The sequence below is a fragment of the Aquarana catesbeiana genome, linkage group LG03 (assembly GCF_042186555.1).
Source record: "Aquarana catesbeiana isolate 2022-GZ linkage group LG03, ASM4218655v1, whole genome shotgun sequence".
NCBI classification, from domain to species: domain Eukaryota; kingdom Metazoa; phylum Chordata; class Amphibia; order Anura; family Ranidae; genus Aquarana; species Aquarana catesbeiana.
Genome location: NC_133326.1, coordinates 277420265 through 277439595, shown reverse-complemented (window position 1 = coordinate 277439595; position 19331 = coordinate 277420265). Strand labels below are relative to the sequence as shown.

General features: G+C 44.7%; 1 protein-coding gene across 2 annotated transcripts in view; it reads right to left on the bottom strand.

The window, feature by feature from the left end:
- MSRB3 (methionine sulfoxide reductase B3) overlaps positions 1 to 15432 on the bottom strand; it is a 250909-nt gene extending 235477 nt beyond the window's left edge. The window contains exon 1 of one of the 2 annotated variants that reach the window (XM_073620129.1): positions 15253 to 15432. In XM_073620129.1, the coding sequence (XP_073476230.1) occupies positions 15253 to 15298 (46 nt within the window). In that variant the 5' untranslated portion in view covers positions 15299 to 15432. The remainder of the gene's footprint in view (positions 1 to 15252) is intronic. The other variant, XM_073620128.1, reaches the window with a different exon arrangement.
- Between the last annotated feature and the right edge of the window lie 3899 nt (positions 15433 to 19331).

The window sequence follows — 19331 nt, the reverse complement described above, 5'->3', positions numbered from 1 at the left end:
ACTCACGATGGGTCTACCTGGAGGGCAAGTAGGGTTTTTATGGATCTTTGGCAAAAAGTAAATGGTGGGAATTCTGGGTGCTTTGGGTATCATAAATGCTTTTTCTTTTTTGTTCAGAATTCCTCGGTCATAACCCTTATTTACCAGTTTTTGGAGTTGTTTTTTATATGTGTTGGTGGGATTATTAGCAAGTTCGGTATAGGTGCCTGGTTCATTTAAGATCCAGTACATCTCCTCCTCATATTTATCTTTGTCTAAAATCACTATCCCCCCACCTTTGTCTGCCGGGCGGACAACTATATTCTTTCGTGAACATAGAGACCGTAGTCCCTCCTTGGATATTGGGGGATGTCTAATGCGTTTCTCAGGTAATTTTGCGAGGTCATCCAATACCAGGTCTCTGAAAATTTTAACGGCAGGTGCCATGGGGACAGGAGGGGTAAAAAGCGAAGGGTTGGATAATCTGGAATGTACAGTCCCTGAGGTAACTGCCGGATAATCCGTCCTCAAGGGATTAGTAACTAGATATCTCTGTATATTAATTTTGCGTATATACTTGTGGACATATATATATGTATGGAATTTGTTTAGTTTATTTGGTGGGGCATATTTGAGGCCTTTGTCCAATATTGATATTTCTCCCTGAGTGAGTGGCTGGGTACTTAAATTGAATATACCTTGTCCTGCTAAGTTCTTTTTCTCTTTTCTCCTCTGTAATTTCCTGCCTCCCCGACATCCTCTCTTAGGTCTGGACCTCGTTTTCTGGCGTGATGATCCTCGCGAAAACCCTGGTTCCCATAGGTGTTAGAGTTGTGTATATAAGGAGGTTCCCCATAATTATCTCTCCTATCGCTAGAATTGTGTATATCTCTGAGGGGTGAATACCGGTTGTGGGTGAGGAATGGAGAAGAGGGGTAACGATAGTATGAATTTTCTTCATGATAAGAATCTTGCCGAATCCCTTGTCTCCCTGGGGAGCGGTGATGGGGCGGGTTTTCATAATCTCGATATGACTGGTTTTCATACTCGCGATAGGGGCGTATATCAGAGTATTGAGTGTTACCTCTGAAGTTACCCCTACTACCACGTTTACCCCTATGATTGCCCCTCCCCCTTGGGGGTCGTCTAGGGGTTTGTGGGCTGAAATGTCTTATTCTGGATTGTGAAGAGTATGATACCCCTCTTTGTCTTTCTTGACTTCTTGGTGTTCGACCTCCAATTAGGTTAGATGAAAGCACCCTGGCGGTCGAAGCTACCTGTGATGGTAAACTGACCTCCATATCATTGGTTAGAGATTCCGTAGAGGAGGCATTATTAAATAATTTCTGCCAACTGAAAACATTGTTTGTTTTATAGTCCCCTATGTCTCTAGAATATTTTTTCTGTTTTTTGTGTTTTTGTTCTCTGTCTTCTTTCTCCAAATGATTTAGGAGGTTAGAGGACAGCGAACTATATTCTTGAGAGTTTTTATGCATTGATAACTTGTCCCTGAGCTCCTTGATTTCTCTATCGAGAGAGAGGAGTCGACTATTTTTCTTAGAGATAAGGACATTTAGGAAACTGATACCTGCATCATTAAAGTATTTAAACCATGAATCTGGGTCAGTTTCACCTTGTTGGGGTTGTACCTCCCAACGTAGGCTTCTAGGTACCATCTGTTCCGAAATGTACTGTTGTAAGAATACCAGATCCCATTGGAGGTGAAGTTCAGTTGTCATAACATTTTTCAACCTCAGAAACAAACCCCCTATCTCTGTCTCATTACCAGTGGCTATAAAAACTCCCTCAGTATTGACCTTATGAGAGGCCCGATACTCGAAAACATCCATTTATGGAGGAAAAATATTTTGACAACAACCGAGCAGCAGCAGTGTAAGTTCCAATGTATCAACAATAAAAAATGTCTAAAACACTGCGATTACTCTATATAATAGCAGCTCACACAACAAATAAGGAAATTTATAAATAATACAAGAAAAAATAGTGCAGCGCTAATTAAGATACAAAAATTATAAATTGCACAAAGGTATAAAACAAAAAATCATTTATAATAACATATGTCCAGAAAAAATATTGAAGAGATTCTCTAGTACACATCTAGTAAATATAGAAGAATCTGAAGAACAATAAAAGTGTGTCCTTGCATCCGCAGCTCTCTGGCAGCACAACATTCCTCTTAGAAGGGTGGAGCCCAGTACTCAGTTCCCATACCATAAGGCCTGCACACACCTGCATAACCAGCAAATGCTGCTCACCACCAAAATGTAGACTCAGGGTTGACTCCTACCCAAAATGCTACAAAGCCGCTGGGCTCCAGGACCCCTACCAGGATTTACTAATCTTGGAGAAAAGTGAAGGATCTCTCCGTTGACCCCTGCTGAGCAGGCAGATGACAGGTCTGTGTCCGCTTCGCTGATGCGCGGACATGAACACAGGCGGCTATTCTCTATTCGGCTGTCGGATGGAAATGGACTGCCTGTCTGTTTTTAGGGGACGGGATCGGATGCCGGTGTGTGTCAATGGACACATGTCCGCTGATATCCACCGCTCCATAGAGAGCAATGGATGGTCTGATTGAGTCTGCCTATGAAACTGACAGGCAGACCCGATCGGTCCATCAGTGTGAAAGGAGCCTTATACGTAGGGCTGGCGAAAAAATCGACTTGAATCTTGAATCGAGTTAAGAGGTCAAATTGATTCAAATTTTCAGCAAATCGATTTTTTAGATTTTTTTTTTCACCAGGACACCGCGCCGGTCCTGAGGAGCTACGGGCAGGAGTTTTTAGGCGAGGCCGCGGCTTCGGCCTAGTCTGCGAGGCCGGATGCCGCGGACTAGGCCAAAGCCTTGTCCTCGCCTAAAAACTCCTGCCCGCAGCTCCTCAGGACCGGCGCGGTGTCCGTCAAAAAAAAAAAAAAAATCGATTCGAATCGTGAATCTAGGTTTTTTTTTGGAGAAAATCGCCCAGCTCTACTTGCACGGTGCAACTTTATCACATTACATGCATTCTGTTTACGTAGGCAGCACGGAATTTTCCACCTCCCAGTGAAGGCCCCTTTCACACATATGTATCATCCATTTCATCAGTTCACGTTTTTCTGGCATCAATTTTTTTTCAGTCAACATCAGTTTCACATCCGTTCTGCATCTGTTGTCATCCGTTTTTCATCCGTTTTTTTGTCCGATCCATTTTTTTAACGGATGAAAAATAGGGCTTTTATCTGTTCAAAAAAATGGATGTTGACGGAAGCGGATGAAAACTGATGTTTTTCCATAGGAATGCATTGATGTCCGTTTTTTTCATCCATCAACAGATGGATGAAAAACGGACGAAAGGTCCTCGTATGTGTGAAAGGGGCCTGTTTATTTCTTTTGAATCCTGCACTTCTCTTTTAAAGCACCTGATGTTTGTTTACATTAGAAGGCTGGCACGTTTCTGCTGCCAGAAAAAAAAAAAGACAGGAGCTCTGTTGGGAAATTTAACAATGCTTTTCTCTGCAGTACCTGTAGCTACAGAGGTTAGTGATTTTTTTTAAAGCTCTTTCACAGCTTGGTAAAAATATGTAAATGGTAATTTCCAAAGGTAATAGTGTTACCCATATGACCTGAAAACTGATTTCTAAAGAAATAAATGAGGAAGGTGACTGGATCTCCTGTAAAAACCTCCATTAAGTACCTGATGTCATCATGTATAGGGATGGGAGAGAGATGACCTCCTCCCAGGATGCAGTGCTCATGTCCTGAGCAGCCAATCGCCAAGCCCAAACACAATAGCCTCATGAGAAAGAGAAAATAGTTAAAGTGATACTAAAAGGAATAAAAAAATAACAAACATGTTATACTTACCTGCTCTCTGCGATGATTTTGTACAGAGCAGCCCAGATCCTCCTGTTCTCAAACTGCTTGCTAAGGGGGCACCTGAGTGTGCACGCTCCCTAGCCCCGCTCTGTGTGTTTATTGCCACACAGAACAAGGGAGAGAGCTGGGAGAGCAGCTGCTGTCATTCACATCACTGGATCGAGATTGGGCTCAGGTAAGTATTAGGGAGGAATGGGAGGGGAGCCTGCAAACAGAACATATTGTACCTTCAAGTATAGACCTTCAGGCTTTAGAACCACTTAAAACCTGTGTAAGCTTTAAGGCCCCATTCACACTTGCGAATGGGGCAGTTAGCGATTACACACGAGAGACCCTGCAGAGATTCCCAGCAATTAGCTGGGGGCAACAGCCCTGATTGAAAGCAATGGGAGGCTGACAGCCCCCGCATCTAACTGAAAGCTTTTCCCTGCAAATGATCAGCCCTGGAAGCAGACTGTCAGCGTCAAGAGCTGATCATTTGGAGGTAATCATTCTACGAACAATTACATGTGAACAGCAGCTGGGGGAGCTGTCAGGGTCTCATTGCTTTCCATGGGGCTTCCACCCTCAGATAATTGCTGGAAATCCCTGCTGGTTCTCCCACATGTAATTGCTAATGGCCCCATTCGCATTCGACATTGAGCTTATGCAGGGTTAGGGCCCCTGGCTCTGACACAGGAACAGATCAGCGGGGAAGCTGAGTATAAGTAGTGTGGGAACAAAGTCTCTTTAAAGTTACACATTTTGCCTTTAGAATGAGCTATTGGGGTTGATTTACTAAAACTGGAGAGTGCAAAATCTGAATTGGCTTTGCATAGAAACCAATCAGCTTCCAGGTTTTTTTCAAAGCTTAATTGAACAAGCGGAAGGTAATAGCTGATTGGCTACCATGCACAGCTGCACCATATTTTGCACTCTCTAGTTTTAGTAAATCAACCCCATAAGCATATGTAGTTAAATGCAGAACAAGTGGCAGTTAAAGCCTTAAAAAAATAATACATTTTTGTAAACTGGGCTTTTATCTATGAGTGTTTTGAGGGCTATTTTACTAAGGGAACTTAAGACTGCAAAATCAGAGAGGTCATAACAGCTTATAACAGAATGTTCACATTTTAGTGCAAGAAAAGCCTGCTATCTGCATTTACTGTTCCCTCTCAGTGTGATGTGAGCTCAGGTGAATGCTTTCACAAGGAGAGCTAAATGATTCATGTGGTCTGCTGACTGCTGGAATCCCATAGCTGATACAAACAATTGTGCATAGTAAGTGACTAAATACTACGACTCTGCCTGGGACAACATAGAGGATACACCTGCCAGCATGCTAATAAGTTATTGGTCTTCTGCCTGTAAAGATCGAGTATCAGGAAGACTAAACTCTGAACAGTGTATGTGCCTAAGTCTACCTCCAGGTCAGGAATCCTGGCAGAGCTTCATCCACTCTGATACAAACTCCATACTGTATAATATTTTTGTCAGCGTAGCGTTATATAGTGTGGGAAATGTATTATTGTTTAGCTTCGCTGAACCTGATTCCCCCATCCATGCTAAATTGTGTGCATGGAGGAACCTGCACTGCTAGCTGTTGCATTCAGACAGCCGCAGATCCAGCAGTCACCTGACCTGTTTAGCTGACATTTTTCCACCCGGCCCCTTGAATTTTGTAAATGAAGTTTGACGAGCCGGGTGGTGCCGACAGGGCCACACACAGCTTCTTGAATGGCAGCCAACTGAGCAGGAATCGGCCGAAATTCAAGCCATGTACGGCCAGCATTACTACTCAGTTAACTGTTGCATTGGCTATGACTCTAAATACTTCTTAATTTGGATGTTTGACTTTTATGACTACACAGTGAAAATAATTTTATGAAATTATATGCTGGTGAATTATTACCATTGACATACGTGAACTGTGTACAAGCATACCTGAGCCTAAGCCCAACACCAATGGATGGAGATCCTTGGGGAGAGCTAAACAGGCTCCATCCAGCATGATGGTCTAGCATGGAACACTTTGTAACATACACTTCTATGACATTGTCTTACTACTTAAAGCAGAACGCCAGGCTGTGCCCGCACTGCATGGGTTAACTGCTCGCTTTGTCTAGGAGTGAACACAGAGTTTATACTCACCGATCCTTCGATACTCCGGAAAACGTCGCTCCCCCATGTCTGGCGGTGGACTGTTTTTGCCGTACTCATGTCTAGAGCCGGTCTATGCGTGATGGCGTGAAGAACAGTCCACAGCAAAAAAACACTAGACAGCGGGGGAGAGCAGGAATGTCAGGGACCGGTCATGCACTGGAAGGACTGGGAGATTAGGTAAGTATATCTCAGCTCTCTAATCCCCTAGACCAGTGATGGCAAACCTTGGCACCCCAGATGTTTTGGAACTACATTTCCCATGATGCTCAACTACACTGCAGAGCGCATGAGCATCATGGGAAATGTAGTTCCAAAACATCTGGGGTGCCAAGGTTCGCCATCACTGCCCTAGACCAAAACGAGCAGTTAATCCAAGCAGTGCGGGCACAGCCCCACGCATGAGGATTTTTCCCCCCGTTCTGCTTTAAATAATGGCTTTATTGGATATGTTTCTAGATGCTCTTTGATTTGGATATGGGACTTTTATAGTTACACAATGAAGATAGCAATAAAGAAGATAGTGATGAAGATAGTACAGCACAAAGGCTACCAAAGAACAAGCGGTAGGGAGAAATCCTCCTCACTATAACAGATTTTCTCTAGCTTCGTGTTGCACCTTTGAAAAAAGAAGCGATGGGAAATTTCTCCATGGGTACACAAAAAAGATAAACTGGCAGGGATTTTAAAGTGGACCTTTAACACCAGCAAAAAAAATATGGTGGTGCAACTCACACATAATCTAAAATAGCATGTCCCTGGTTTGCAGTAGGTACTGGTGACCTAGCCAGGATAGGGCTACGTCATCAGAGCCCTATCGCCTGATCTCAATATAATATATTTTCAATATAAACTGTGCCAGGTCACAAAGACTTGACACTTGCTACTGAACAATAACACAGGGGTTGATTTAAGCCCTTTTCACACCAGCAGGCCGATCGTGTCCGCCTGTCAGTTTTTCGTGCGGACCCGATCAGACCACCCATTGTCTTCTATGGGGCAGCGGATGTCAGCGGACACCCGCTGGGTATCCGATCCGGCAAAATCCGCTGAAAGCAGACGTAAGGCGATATGTTCGCCATCCGTCCAATGGATCGGATTGGATTGGATTTGCATAGCGAAGCGGACACAGACCTGCCATCCGCCTGCTCAGTGGGGATCAGCGGAGAGATCCCCCGCTGAGCAGGCAGATTCCGCTTGGACAGATCCAGCTCGTGTGAAAGGGGTCTTACTAAAACTGGAAAGTGCAAAATCCGGTGCAGCTCTGCATTGACACAATCAGCTTCCAGGTTCTTTTGTTAAAGCGTAATTGAACAAGCTGAAGTTAGAAGCTGATTGGCTACCATGCACAGCTGCACCAGATTTTGCCCTCCCTAGTTTTAATAAATTAACCCCACAGTACCAAGTCTCGTATGGCACATGCACAGATCTCATGCATGTGCCATACTTGACCTGACATAGTTTGTATTGAATAATAAAGGGATCAAACTCAGTGCGAGATGAAGCGCAAAACATCACCAGCAGGCCAGCGCAGAAAAAGGAAGAAGCTTCCAATGGCAGTCTTCAAAAAATCGCAGCACAGGTTTCCCATCTGTGTCGGGGGCAGACCACCGAGACAGCAGAAAACATAAAGGAAAGATGTACGATATACGTAAATACGTACGATATATGTAAATAACTGTTACTAAGTTTATTATATTAGTATTTTATTGCTGTTGTCAATTTTATTTTTGATTTTACTCTTCCCTACTCTGTCCAAAGCTAAAACAAAATAGAGTTTGATGATTCATACAGGATACCACAGAATTTTGATGGGATGGGATGATCTGTGTGATTTAAAAATCTCTGTTATGCTACCTGACCACATGAGATCATTATCTACATAGGAATGATATGGATAACCCTGTCATTTTAATTCAGGACAATTTTTGCTTTTGTATCATGCACTAAATATTTTTTATTCTGACACAGCATACAGCTTTATATCTACTGTAGTCTTCCAATTTGTGTATATTCATTGTATAAACTGAGAACTCATACCAATGTAGATTAGCGGCGAGTCAGTGCTTTGAAAATGACATGGAACGTGATCTATCCAGAACACGCCAGTACATCAGACATTTGGGGTAGCGGCAGCAGTGCTCACAGGACAGGGTGACAACATAAACTCCAGATGATGTGCAGCCACCGCATTATGTAGTGTGTCGCACATACAGTATCTCACAAAAGTGAGTACACCCCTTACATTTTTGTAAATCTTTTATTATATCTTTTCATGTGACAACACTGAAGAAATGACACTTTGCTACAATGTAAAGTAGTGAGTGTACAGCTTGTATAACATGACATTTGCTGTCCCCTCAAAAAAAACTCAACACACAGCCTATAATGTCTAAACCGCAACAAAAGTGAGTACACCCCTAAGTGAAAATGTCGAAATTGGGCCTAAAGTGTCAATATTTTGTGTGGCCACCATTATTTTCTAGCACTGCCCTAACCCTCTTGGGCATGGAGTTTACTAGAGCTTCACAGGTTGCCACTGGAGTCCTCCTCCACTCCTCCATGACGACATCACAGAGCTGGTGGATGTTAGAGACCTTGCACTCCTCCACCGTCCCTTTGAGGATGCCCCACAGATGCTCAATAGGGTTTAGGTCTGGAGTAAGTGCTTGGCCAGTTCATCACCTTTACCCTCAGCTTCTTTAGCAAGGCAGTGGTTGTCTTGGAGGTGTGTTTGGGGTCGTTATCATGTTGGAATATTGCCCTGCAGCTCAGTCTCCGAAGAGAGGGGGATCATGCTCTGCTTCAGTATTTCACAGTACATGTTGGCATTCATGGTTCCCTCAATGAACTGTAGCTCCCCAGTGCTGGCAGCACTCATGCAGCCCCCGACCATGACACTCCCACCAACATGTTTGACTGTAGACGACACACACTTGTCTTTGTACTCCTCACCTGCTTGCCACCACACACGTTTGACACCATCTGAATCAAATACATTAATCTTGGTCTCATCAGACCACAGGCAATGGTTCCAGTAATTCATGTCCTTAGTCTGCTTGTCTTCAGCAAACTATTTGCGGGCTTTCTTGAGCATCATCTTTAGAAGAGGCTTCCTTCTGGGATGACAGTCATGCAGACCAATTTGATGCAGTGTGCAGCATATGGTCTGAGCACTGACAGGCTGACCCCCCCACCCCTTCAACCTCTGCAGCAATGCTGGCAACACTCATACATCTATTTCCCAAAGATAACCTCTGGATATGACGCTGAGCACATGCACTCAACTTCTGTGGTTGACCATGACGAGGCCTGTTCTGAGTGGAATCTGTCTTGTTAAACCGCTGTATGGTCTTGGCCACCGTGCTGCAGCTCAGTTTCAGGGTCTCGGCAATCTTCTTATAGCCTAGGCCATCTTTATGTAAAGCAACAATTCTTTTTTTCAGATCCTCAGAGAGTTATGTGGTGCCATGTTGAACTTCCGGTGACCAGTATGAGAGAGTGATAACACTGAATTTAACACACCTGCTCCCCATTCACACCTGAGACCTTGTAACACTAACGAGTCACATGACACCGGGGAGGGAAAAAGGCTAACTGGGCCCAGTTTGGACATTTTCACTTAGGGGTGTACTTACTTTTGTTGCCATCAGTTTAGACATTATTTGGCTGTGTGTTGTTATTTTGAGGGGACAGCAAATTTACACTGTTTTTCAAGCTGTACACTCACTACTTTACATTACATTACAAAGATATAATAAAATATTTACAAAAAATGTGAGGGCTGTATTCACTTTTGTGAGATACTATATGCATGTTTTTGCATGTAGGGAAACCTATTTTTTTTTATGGGGTGTCCTAAACACGACAAACATGGCAAAGATGCTCAAGTAGCTTTTTGAGGGTTTGCACTTTTTATTTTCTGTGTTTGGGATGGCATTAAAGCGAAACTTCACCCAAAAAGGGAAGTTCCGCTCTTCCTTCTCTCCCCCCCCCCCCCCGCCATGCTTGGCATACCTTTTCTTGGGGGGGCGGGGGAGTGGGCACCCTGTAGTGACAGGTACCCACTTCTGCTTGGATCGCCTAGGAGATCTGAGTGGAAGTCCCCCCCTCCCAACTCCCTGCCCGTAACCTTCTATGACACATCACAGATCCCAGAAGGCTGCGGGACCAATCACAAAGTGCAGTGCAGCTCGCTCATGCACAGTGGACAGCTGGCTGTAAAGCCGCAAGGAGTCACAGCTGCCTGCCCACAGTTAACATGCCAGCGCCGGTGAGCCAAAGACCAATGAAGAACTGGCCTAGGTAAGGGCAGCACTGGATCTCTGGACAGGTAAGTGTCTGTTTATTAACCACTTTAGTTTTACTCCTAACGGGCGGCATCTGTGCGCCGGATCATGTATAGATAAGTGATCCAACACTTCCGTGTAGTGCTGTGCATGCGGAAGATGATTGTCAGGTGCAGGGTACTCTATGTCCTCCAGCACCCACGGATCAGCGGGCAGAGAGACAGAATGGCAATCTGCCTATGTAAACAAGACAGTTTTCTGTTCTGACAGGAGGGAAGGGATGAATTTGTGTCCCTGCAAGGCAGGTAATAAATTTCATGTTTTCCCCTTGTAAAAGCACCTCACACAGTATATACACTGACTAGCTACTTGCTGCCCGCCCACCGTCATATGACGGCAGGACGGTGCAGCTGTTATCTTGGGCCGCCGTCATATGACGGCGCAGCCTTCCAGGCAGCCCAGGGGGCGCGCGCGCGCCGCTGCCGGCGTGCGTCCGCCGCATCGCTCGGGTCCCGGTGCGCGTGTCCAGCGGCCGCGATGTCCGCCGGGCACCCGCGATTGCCCGGTAACCGAGCAGGACCCTGGATCTGTGTGTGTAAACACACAGATCTAGGTCCCGTCAGATGGGAGGAGACCGATGGTATGTTCCTTGTACAGAGGAACACCGATCGGTCTCCTCCCCTTGTGAATCCCCTCCCCACACAGTTAGAATCACTCCCTAGCAACACATTAACCCCTACAGCGCCCCCTGCTGGTTAACCCCTTCATTGCCAGTCACATTTATACAGTAATCAATGCATTTTTATAGCACGGATCGCTGTATAAATGTGAATGGTCCCAAAAATGTGTCAAAATTGTCCGATGTGTCCGCCGCAATATCGCAGTCACAATAAAAATCGCATATCGCCGCCATTACTAGCAAAAAAAAAATAATAATAAAAATGCTATAAATCTATCCCCATATTTTGTAGACGTTATAACTTTTGCGCAAACCAATAAATATACGCTTATTGCGATATTTTTTACCAAAAATATGTAGAAGAATACGTATCGGCCTAAAATGAGGAAAAAATTTGTTTAAAAAAAAAAAAAACATTTTGGATACTTATTATAGCAAAAAGTAAAAAATATTGTGTTTTTTCAAATTTGTCACTCTTGTTTTGTTTATAGCACAAGAAATAAAAACCACAGGGGTGATCAAATACCACCAAAAGAAAGCCCTATTAGTGGGGAAAAAATGATAAAAATTTCATTTGGGTACAGTGTTGTATGACCGCGCAATTGTTATTCAAAGTGCGACAGCGCTGAAAGCTGAAAATTGGCTTGGGCAGGAAGGGGGTGAAAATGCCCTGTACGGAAGTAGCTAGGCACACATTTAACCTTTTGATCACCCTGATGTTAACCCCTTCCCAGCCAGTGTCATTAGTACAGTGACAGTTCATTTTTTAGCACTGATCACTATATTAATGTAACTGGTCCCCAAAAAGTGTCAAGAATGTCTGCTGTAATATCGCAGTCCTGCTATAAGTCACTGATCAGCACCATTACTAGTAAAAAAAAAAAATAGCGAAAAATATCCCATAGTTTGTAGATGCTATAACTTTTGCACAAACCAATCAATATTTTGGGGATTTTTTTCTTATTGTCCTAAATTTATGAAGAAGTTTGATTTTTTTTCAGTTTTTTTATTGAATATGTTATATAACAGAAAGTAAAAAAAAATGTTTTTTTATCAAAATTGTTGATTTTTTTTTTTGTTTATAGCACAAAAAAAATGCAGAGGTGATCAAATACCACCAAAAGCAAGCTCTATTTGTGGGAAAAAAGGACATCATTTTTATTTGGGTACAGCATCGCACGACCACGCAATTGTCGGGTAATGCAGTGCTGTATTGCAAAAAATGGCCTGGTCATGAAGGGGAGGGGGGGGGGATATTCTGGAGGGCAAGTGGTTAAAGGCAGCAGCTACACTTTTTGTAGCTGCCCCCTTTTAATAGTTAGGTGACTGAAGAAGAGCTATCAAGAGCTATCGAGGCCCTAAATGATAATTTTGAATAATAACTACAGGTGACCTGGCTTTGCTGCGGTGGCGGGGATTCCTTTTAGGCTTTTTATATGGGAAGCGCAATTGTTTACATGTGTGTATGTTGAGGTTGTTATATGTTTACATATGTGTGGAGTTTTTATAGAACTTCACTTTAATTTGCGTTGCAATGACAATAAAGTATTTATCGTTATTGTAAGAACCGCTTTAACAATAGACGGTGCTGCAAGCAAGACACTTTTTTTTTTTGCAAACACAAAAATTGTGTGATTCTTTTTTTTTTTTTTTGCATGTTTTGCACACACGAAAAAAATGTAATTATTTTTCTTTTTTTGCACGTTCTGCACACACGAAACAATTGTGATTATTTTTCTTTTTTTTTTTTTTGCACGTTTTGCACACATGGCAAATTTTTGATTGTTATTCCTTTTTTGCACGTTTTGCACACAGGAAAAAATTGTGAATATTATTCCTTTTTTTGCACGTTTTGCAAACATGAAATTATTATATATTTTTTTGTGCATGTTGATGCAATACAGAAGTATGAATGCAGCTGGCTGTCCTATAGCTGCTTAGTTGTAGCAATTCTTGCTGACTAATGCACTGCACACCCTCCAGATCTGACAGTTCCACAATTCCAGGCCATGACAAAGCATCTACAAAGGAAACAATATTTGTGTGAGCTGAGAGGTGACACCTACGCTGACGACAGCAGGTCAGTGTGAAAACTTTGTATGAATTCCCTATCTGCTATACACATAGGATCCCTATCTGCTATACACATAGAAGTGAGGGGAAATGTCAGTGATCAGATCACATAGGAGTCAGAGAGGGGAAATGTCAGTGATTGGATACACATAACAGTCAGAGAGGGGAAATGTCAGTGATCGGATACACATAACAGTCAGAGAGGGGAAATGTCAGTGATCGGATCACATTGGAGTCAGAGAGGGGAAATGTCAGTGATCGGATCACATAGGAGTCAGAGAGGGGAAATGTCAGTGATCAGATCACATTGGAGTCAGAGAGGGGAAATGTCAGTGATCGGATCACATAGGAGTCAGAGAGGGGAAATGTCAGTGATCGGATCACATAGGAGTCAGAGAGGGGAAATGTCAGTGATTGGATCACATTGGAGTCAGAGAGGGGAAATGTCAGTGATTGGATCACATTGGAGTCAGAGAGGGGAAATGTCAGTGATCGGATCACATTGGAGTCAGAGAGGGGAAATGTCAGTGATCGGATCACATAGGAGTCAGAGAGGGGAAATGTCAGTGATCGGATACACATAACAGTCAGAGAGGGGAAATGTCAGTGATCGGATCACATTGGAGTCAGAGAGGGGAAATGTCAGTGATCGGATCACATAGGAGTCAGAGAGGGGAAATGTCAGTGATCGGATACACATAACAGTCAGAGAGGGGAAATGTCAGTGATCGGATCACATTGGAGTCAGAGAGGGGAAATGTCAGTGATCAGATCACATAGGAGTCAGAGAGGGGAAATGTCAGTGATCGGATCACATAGGAGTCTGAGAGGGGAAATGTCAGTGATCGGATCACATTGGAGTCAGAGAGGGGAAATGTCAGTGATCAGATCACATAGGAGTCAGAGAGGGGAAATGTCAGTGATCGGATCACATAGGAGTCAGAGAGGGGAAATGTCAGTGATTGGATCACATTGGAGTCAGAGAGGGGAAATGTCAGTGATTGGATCACATTGGAGTCAGAGAGGGGAAATGTCAGTGATCGGATCACATTGGAGTCAGAGAGGGGAAATGTCAGTGATCGGATCACATAGGAGTCAGAGAGGGGAAATGTCAGTGATCGGATACATATAACAGTCAGAGAGGGGAAATGTCAGTGATTGGATACACATAATAGTCAGAGAGGGGAAATGTCAGCGATTGGGTCACATAGGAGTCTGAGAGGGGAAATGTCAGTGATCGGATCACATTAAAGTCAGAGAGGGGAAATGTCAGTGATCAGATCACATTGGAGTCAGAGAGGGGAAATGTCAGTGATCAGATCACATTGGAGTGAGGGGAAATGTCAGTGATTGGATACACATAGGAGTCACAGAGGGGAAATGTCAGTGATCGGATCACATTGGAGTCAGAGAGGGGAAATGTCAGTGATCGGATCACATAGGAGTCAGAGAGGGGAAATGTCAGTGATCGGATCACATAGGAGTCAGAGAGGGGAAATGTCAGTGATCGGATCACATAGGAGTCAGAGAGGGGAAATGTCAGTGATCGGATCACATTGGATTCAGAGAGGGGAAATGTCAGTGATCGGATCACATTGGAGTCAGAGAGGGGAAATGTCAGTGATCGGATCACATAGGAGTCAGAGAGGGGAAATGTCAGTGATCGGATCACATTGGAGTCAGAGAGGGGAAATGTCAGCGATCGGATACACATAGGAGTCAGAGAGGGGAAATGTCAGTGATCGGATCACATTGGAGTCAGAGAGGGGAAATGTCAGTGATCGGATCACATTGGAGTCAGAGAGGGGAAATGTCAGTGATCGGATCACATTGGAGTCAGAGAGGGGAAATGTCAGTGATCGGATCACATAGGAGTCAGAGAGGGGAAATGTCAGTGATCGGATACACATAGGAGTCAGAGAGGGGAAATGTCAGTGATCGGATACACATTGGAGTCAGAGAGGGGAAATGTCAGTGATCGGATACACATTGGAGTGAGGGGAAATGTCAGTGGTCGGATACACATAGGAGTCAGAGAGGGGAAATGTCAGTGATCGGAGTTATGTTGGGTCTGCCTGAAGTAAACAGGAGCCTGAGGGCCATGTGATCCTCCTGATATGACGGTGGGTGTACCGCCTGCCAATGAATGCTCCAGAGTGTGATGCTGCATGATGAGCGGAGCAGTGATGACGAGTCATGGCCGGAGCTCTTCTTACCTGCAGGATGGAGGGCGAGCAGAATCCCCAGCACTAGGAGGTGCATGCGTCCGGGTACCTGAACAACTTGTCCGAGCCGGGAGAGCTGTGTATCCGGACTGCGCGGCCTCTCTCCTCCCCTTCACTGTCTCTAATGTCAGCCTGGGGTGACAGACATGCGTGGGAGGGATGCCGGGAAATTCCTGTGCACCCAGCTCCAAATATGAGCATGGAATGAACCTTGGAAGCCGCAACTCTGCTGCTGCCCCGGCCTTCTCTTTTTTGGCCCGACACCCGCCTCGTCATAGTCTGCAGGCACCTCCTCACCCCACAGAGACACAGTGAGGGGATGGCGGGCACCCTCTATTATTAGGTCCCCTCATACACCACACACACCTGGAGACCTATGGCATCTCCTCACAGCTTACTTCATACAAGTCCCGCATGGCTTTCCTCTCACATGAGGTAATGTCATGTCACACAACTAAAGCTGCACATAAACGGATAGAAGTTCAAAGGAAAAGTCTGACAAACATTCTCAGAACATTCTAATGTCGTTAGAAAGATTTCATTTGCTAGATTTCACCCCCTTCATGACCAGGCTATGTTTTGCTATTTAGCACTGCGCTACTTTTAACGAACAATTGCGCAGTCGTGGAATACTGTTCACAAATGACATTTTTTTCACACAGAGCTTTCTTTTGGTGGTATTTGATCCCCACTGGGTTTTCTTATTTTTTGCGATATAAACAAAAAAAAGACAGACAGTAGAAAATAGGGTATTTTTAAAAAAGTTCTATCATAAAACATATCCACTAAAATCAAATTTTACCATAAATTTATATCATAAAAAAATAAAAATCCCAATAAGTGTATATTGATTGGTTTGCATGAAGCGTCTACAAACTGTGGGATATAGACATGTGCAATTCATTTCAGTCCAAATAGAAATTGGGACAAATTTTTGGTTATTAAGTGATTCAGATATATCCAAATCTCCGAATGAAATAGTAATGAATTTAGTTGAAATTTGTTTAATTTTGTTTTGTGTATTAGTTTTCTAATGAATTTCAAATTTTCAGAACAATTCGGAAAAATGATCAACCGATTCTGTGTGAAGAATTGTGTGGGAAGCCAGCTGCCGCGTCCTTAACAATCAATGACTTATCAGCTGTCAACGGGCTTCCCCACTGACAGCTGAAATGTAAATAAGAGAAAAAAAAACAGTGGGGTCCCCCCCAGAATCCATACCAGACCCTTATCCGAGCATGCAGCCTGGCAGGCCAGGAAGGGGGGAGACGAGCAAGCGGCCCCTCCCCTCCTGAACCATATTAGGCCACATGCCCTCAACATGGGAGGGGGTACTTTGTGGCAGGGGGGCTCTGTTCCCTCACCCCAAAATACCTTGTCCCCATGTTGATGGATGCAAGGGCCTCTTCCCCACAACCCTGGCCGGTGGTTGTGCGGGTCTGCGGACATGGGGGCTTATCGGAATCTGATCCCACCCCCCCCCCATGTGAATAAGTATGGGATACATAGTGCCCCTACTCATTCAGCAAAAAAGTTAGTAAAGATACAACACAAGTTTTTGACAAGTCCTTTATTTAAAAAAGAAAAAAAAAAATGTCCCCGGTGTAGATCCATTGATGAGGCTGAAGGCACCCAGTGGGAGGGCAAAATGCATTAGGCGGAAACTTCTGGTAATGTCACGGTCGGCTTTTGAAAGACACGCCATGGTGCTGGTTTCCAAACCAGCATTACACGCTGTTTTACCCAGAGAGTTTCTGAGTGTAAAATGTATATGTTTTAACTTTTTCTACTAATAAAATGGAATTACACTATGATGATCTCTTCATCCCAGTGGTGTACCAGCAGGGGGCGGGGCATTCCACCCCAGGTGCCACACATTGGGGGGGGGGTCAGGCCGGTGCCACTTCTTCACTGGAGGTGTCTACCATTTACTCACACAGAAGAGTGGAGGAGGAGGCAAAATGGGAGAGAGAAACAGCAGCGCTGAATAGACAGCAAGAGCTGCTGGAATTAACTTTCCAAGTTAACCAGCAGGTAATTGGTTGCTAGGACCACCTAGCAACCAATCACCTGCTGGTTAACTTGGAAAGTTAACTCTGGCAGCTCCCGCTGTCTATTCAGTGCTGGTGTCTAGAGGTACAGGGGCTGTGTAATGTAAATGGGGTATTCCTACATTTTACCCACAGTTATAGCTGCGGTCCTATAGATTTTAGGTTGCACGTTATTTTTCTCTGCATTTTTTGAAAGCGCACCAAAAGTCCCGCATGCTGCATCTTTGACGCACTTTTAGAAAACAGGAAAAACATTTCTGCTTGGGGGGAGGGGGGTGACACAATGTTTTACCGCACAAGGTGACACCAACCCTAGTGATGCCACTGGTAGTAGCACATAGTAGGTGTGCCACTGCCAGTTACATGTATTTCTGTCTCGAGCTGTTTTTGCGGAGAAGGAGGGGCCTGGCCACACAGGGGAGCAGAGTGAGGAGGATTCTTCCGGGTTCTGGGCTGCAGTGCGCAGAGGCTCTACACGTGACATCGACATCGGCACATCAACATGCGGTGCACCGCCTGCCTGCCTTGGAGGGGGGGCTGGGGTGGCCAGATATAGGATCCACCCTGGGTGCCAAATGCTCAAAGTAGTGTCAGGTCACCTGCGGAACCAAGTGACTTGGAGTGCACCGCGGAGGTTGTGGACCCAATGGCTGACTACTGAGGGTTGATGGTTCTCAGAAGCAGCTACAGAGGTTCGCAGCCACGGTCCTGGACAGGGAGGTTGGGAGAACAAGCAGACAGGGATGGTCAGGAGAACAAGCCAAAGTCATTACACAGGAATCAAACATAGAGCACACAGCAAGAATCACCCAGGGAAAGCCTTCCCACAATTGTTGCTCGGGCAAGGCTGGCTTGCAGTGTGCGGGGTAAAATAGTGTTTCCTGTTAGAGGCTGGGGTGGAGTCATGCTGAGAGAAGATTACTTAAACACACAGGTGTAAGAGCATGGTCCCTAAAGCTGATAAACAGACCAGAGAGGTAAGCAGACAGTCAGGGCATGAACATTACAGGTACGTCCCGCTTCATTCTCTTTTCATGACAAACATCTTATCAACGTGCCACCTGCAACATGAAGTTCTACCCAGGACAGGATCAGCTCCACCTCTCTTGCTGGGGCAAGACTTCTGGTACTTCTCTAAAGATTGATTTACGCCACTGCCATGGCATTATCTAACTGAATTCGGGTCTGAACCTCCAGTGCGGATGTCAAGTGTGGCAGGGACAATTAAATTGCCCAACGTTTCAAAATATTGATGGGGAGATTAGATATCTCAAGCCTCCAAGTCTCCTGCACTGACAAGGTTCTCGGGACTCCTATCCAGCTCGACAGGCTGGCATCTGTCATGTGGATCTTCCAGAAGTCCAGAAGGACCTTCCTGACTCCCATGCAGAAACAAATAATTGGGACTCTGTCAGGACCTGTGTCATTGCTTGGGTCAGCTGCTGGTGGCACTGTTGTTTTTAGAACCAAAGGGTGTAGTTCTGGTGGCCACCAGCAGGTGGCTCCCAGCAGATGGACCATACAGGTAATTAGGCTGCACCTGATAGGACTGCTGGGGGTATATAAGCCCACCTTGCACTGAGGTGCATTTTCCCTGCAAGCCATGTTCCTGCCTGAGCCTGATCTGTTCCTGTTCCTTGTACCTTGATCCCGAGACCTGTCCCCTGAAACCTGCTCCTTTCTGCCACTAACTGGCTTCCTGCTCCCCTTGTCTCTGCCTGTCTTTCTCATGGGTGTTCCCCCCACTTGTATTTAGTTAGTTAAGTTATTTACTTAGGGATTTCATTGTTACATTTATTTTTCCACTTGCTTGTTTATGATTTACTGGTGTTGGTATGGGATGTGTATCATTTTCTTAATAAACATATTGTTTACTTATTCATCTGGTCCTGACTCCTTAAGGTGCAGTCAACTGATCTGATCACCCCTGCATGTGGTATTCCTGAGATAATACTGAAGCCATAAAATCAGATAGGCTGCACCTGGGAATTAGGTTAAGCATTTGCTAATTGCTGCAAA